Source organism: Lathyrus oleraceus, chromosome 6 (genome assembly GCF_024323335.1).
Source record: "Lathyrus oleraceus cultivar Zhongwan6 chromosome 6, CAAS_Psat_ZW6_1.0, whole genome shotgun sequence".
NCBI classification, from domain to species: Eukaryota; Viridiplantae; Streptophyta; class Magnoliopsida; order Fabales; family Fabaceae; genus Lathyrus; species Lathyrus oleraceus.
The window spans coordinates 23,036,699-23,039,806 of NC_066584.1; the positions used below are offsets into that span (position 1 = coordinate 23,036,699).

General features: G+C 29.2%; 1 protein-coding gene across 1 annotated transcript; it reads left to right on the top strand.

The window, feature by feature from the left end:
* Window positions 1-422: 422 nt before the first annotated feature.
* On the top strand, window positions 423-1,088 carry LOC127093763 (extensin). Its single transcript, XM_051032666.1, has one exon. It carries the CDS (start codon window positions 423-425, stop codon window positions 1,086-1,088), a length of 666 nt encoding a protein of 221 aa, XP_050888623.1.
* Window positions 1,089-3,108: the final 2,020 nt, after the last annotated feature.

Here is a 3,108-nt window from a genome sequence, read left to right on the forward strand (position 1 = left end):
TTTTAATGTTGCTCCATTTCTCAGCTCTGCTTGGTACTTTGTATGTATATGATGTGTCTATTTTACTCTGTAATTCATTAACAATTTATGTGTTTTTTAACACATTTCATGTATATGTATAGTGTACATAATGCTTAGAAACATAGAATTATGTCCGAGAAAAACAGAGTACTCTAAAAGCTCCCTAAGCAAGCATCAAAATACTTTTCCTCAAACTCCATCACCAAGCAAGCATCAAAGAATATAACTCAAACTTCTAACTTCCAAAATGCCAAATACAAACAATAAAGAAATGCCACCATATTCTCCCACATTATTTCAATTTATCTATATAATCACTAATCCAATTCTAACTTAACATCTCACAATTCACCTTGCCATATGAACACACCTTCTCCGTTTCTCTATCTACTTCAACTCAAATGGCTCATGACAAGAATCTAGGATACATCAAAAATGTTGTATTCATGTTAATGGTTTTGTTTGTGACACTAACATTAGGGTTTGAGGACAAAGTTGAAGAAGAGCCTTCAAGTGGTTTATTATGCATTAGTGAATGTGTTACATGTCCTACAATATGTTCACCACCACCTCCTAAACTTGTTTCATCAAATTCAAATCACCCTCCACTTTCACCCCAAACACAAAATCCTCCACCTCCTCCTCTATTAACAAATGCACCCCCTTTTCCACTTATTACACCCCACCCTCCATCTTCTCCATTCCTTACACAAACCCCTCCACCTCCTCCATTATTAACATCATATTCACCTCCTCCTTCTCCACTTCTAAAATCATATCCTCCACCAACACTAAGTCTTCCACCACCATTGTTGACTCTGGCGCCGCCGTCTCCACCAACTCCTTCAATACAAACTTCTCCACCGCCACCGCCTTTGAAATCCTCGCCTTCTTCGGGTTCATCGGGTTCAGCACAACCACAACCTACAGTTATTGGTGGATCACCACATAACTATCCATATCCATATTACTATTATTATGCTTCAAGTGCATCTCATTTTTCTAATCATGTTGTACCTTTCTTTGTTGTACTTTTGTTCCTTCATGAGATATTCTTTGCTTGTTAAGTGATAAACTTGTATGTATAGTGTACAGAATTTTTAGAAACGTAGAATTATGTCTGAGGAACATAATATACTCCACAATATTATATATTCTGCCTTATTGATTCGTTTATTTTTTAGAAACATTTTTTAATAGAATTATTATAATTTTTACATATCTTAATATTATCGGGAGAAACCAAAGCAAAAAAAAATCGGGATTTGGAATTTTTGAAAATGTAAAATTACTAGAATGTTTTTTTCTTTAATATTTAATGTAGGATAAAAATGAGATTTATGAAAAATATGAGGATCAAGTATAAATTTCATGATAAATTGTCCATTACTGATTACAATGACAAACTAAATTTCATGATAAAATTTGAAATAAAATGGCCAATAACAAAGTTGTAAAATATGCTGAAAAACGAACCATGGGTCTGAAAAGATCTTTAACAACTCATTAGTACACCCACTTTTTTAAGAAGATTTTATTCAAAGGGATTACCTTTTTTTCACTTTAAGCTATGTTATTTGGTAAAATTAACTAAGAATGGATAGATGATGACTAATAGCTAATTGTTGATGGTTGATAATTGATAATTGATAAATTAATTTGAATGTTTGATAAATTAATTGTTACATTAGTTGATAAATATAAAATGATATAAAAGGATATTCTTAATTAAAAACTGATGGGTTATTATTTTATTATATTATTAAATTAAATTAATTTTTATTCAATAAAAATAATTTTATTAATAAAAACATGAACACAGTTTTAATATATATATATATATAAAAAATTAAATATAACATTCAAATATATTAAATTTGTATATATTTTTTATAATAAAATTTAATGAGATACACAAATTAATAAGATTATAATTTTGAATTCAGTTATATTAAACCAAAATAATAATAAAAATAAGTTTATTTAATATTCTTCAATAAAACTATAATAATATTCTGAATTTTTTCGTCTTGGTTGATCTCATTGACTCCTATGGTGTTTCACTAACTTGAGAATTATCAATACTATTTCAAAATTCATTATATAATTTAGATGTTACTTAAAGATATTAAACAACATTACATCTTCTTTTATCTTGTAAATTGACGCTAATTTATATATATATATATATATATATATATATATATATATATATATATATATATATATATATATATATATATTGAGAATATAAATTGAAGAAAAAGTCACAAGCTATTAGCTACAAAGCTCAAACACTACTTCAAATAGCTTTTGAGAAAAAAGTTAAAAGCTAAAAGCTAAAAGACAGTTACCATAGAGAGTTTTTTCATTATGTGGATTGAAAAGATAAAAGCTCTTTTTTGGGGCTTACCAATTAGACTCTAAGTGTTCCTCTACCATTGTGAAAACTCACAACTACCCCTAACATTCGGATATGCATCTCCGAACATATTTTTTTACACACTTTTCAGCACAAATTGATGAGACACTCTATTTTGCCAAAATTTAATCCAAAGATGCATCTCTGTATGCATAAAAAGGTTAATCCAGAGATGCATCTTTGTAAAAACTTTTAATTTAAAATTTAATTAAAAATCAGGGAGTTGTCCAGAGATGCATATCTGGACGCTTTTATTTCATATACTCGCATCAGACTATTCCCTCTTCCTCCTTTATTTTCTGAAAAGTCACTCAAACAAAACCATTTGAGCACTTTCTAATCCATTCAAGCTTCTCATCTATTCAAGCTTGTACCATTTGAGTCATTTCTCATCCATTCAAATTTATCTTTCTTGTCCATTTGATTTGGTAAATTTTCAAAATTCTTTATATTTTTGTTTTTTGAATGATGTTTTAGGTACATAATTGGATTAAGCTACATTAGACAATAGTATGGTCGAAATAGGTAGCCTAAATGGACATGCATTGTCATTTTGTTCGGGGTTAGGGCGGCAATGGGGTATCTGTCATGGCTGAAAATTACGACTTTATTCGCAGATGCATCTCTAAATTACTTCATCGACTTGAGGATGATTTATGAGTACA

What these genes read in the sequence shown, in the direction of transcription:
- LOC127093763 (XM_051032666.1), top strand. Translation starts at nt 423, where the DNA reads ATGGCTCATGACAAGAATCTAGGATACATCAAAAATGTTGTATTCATG.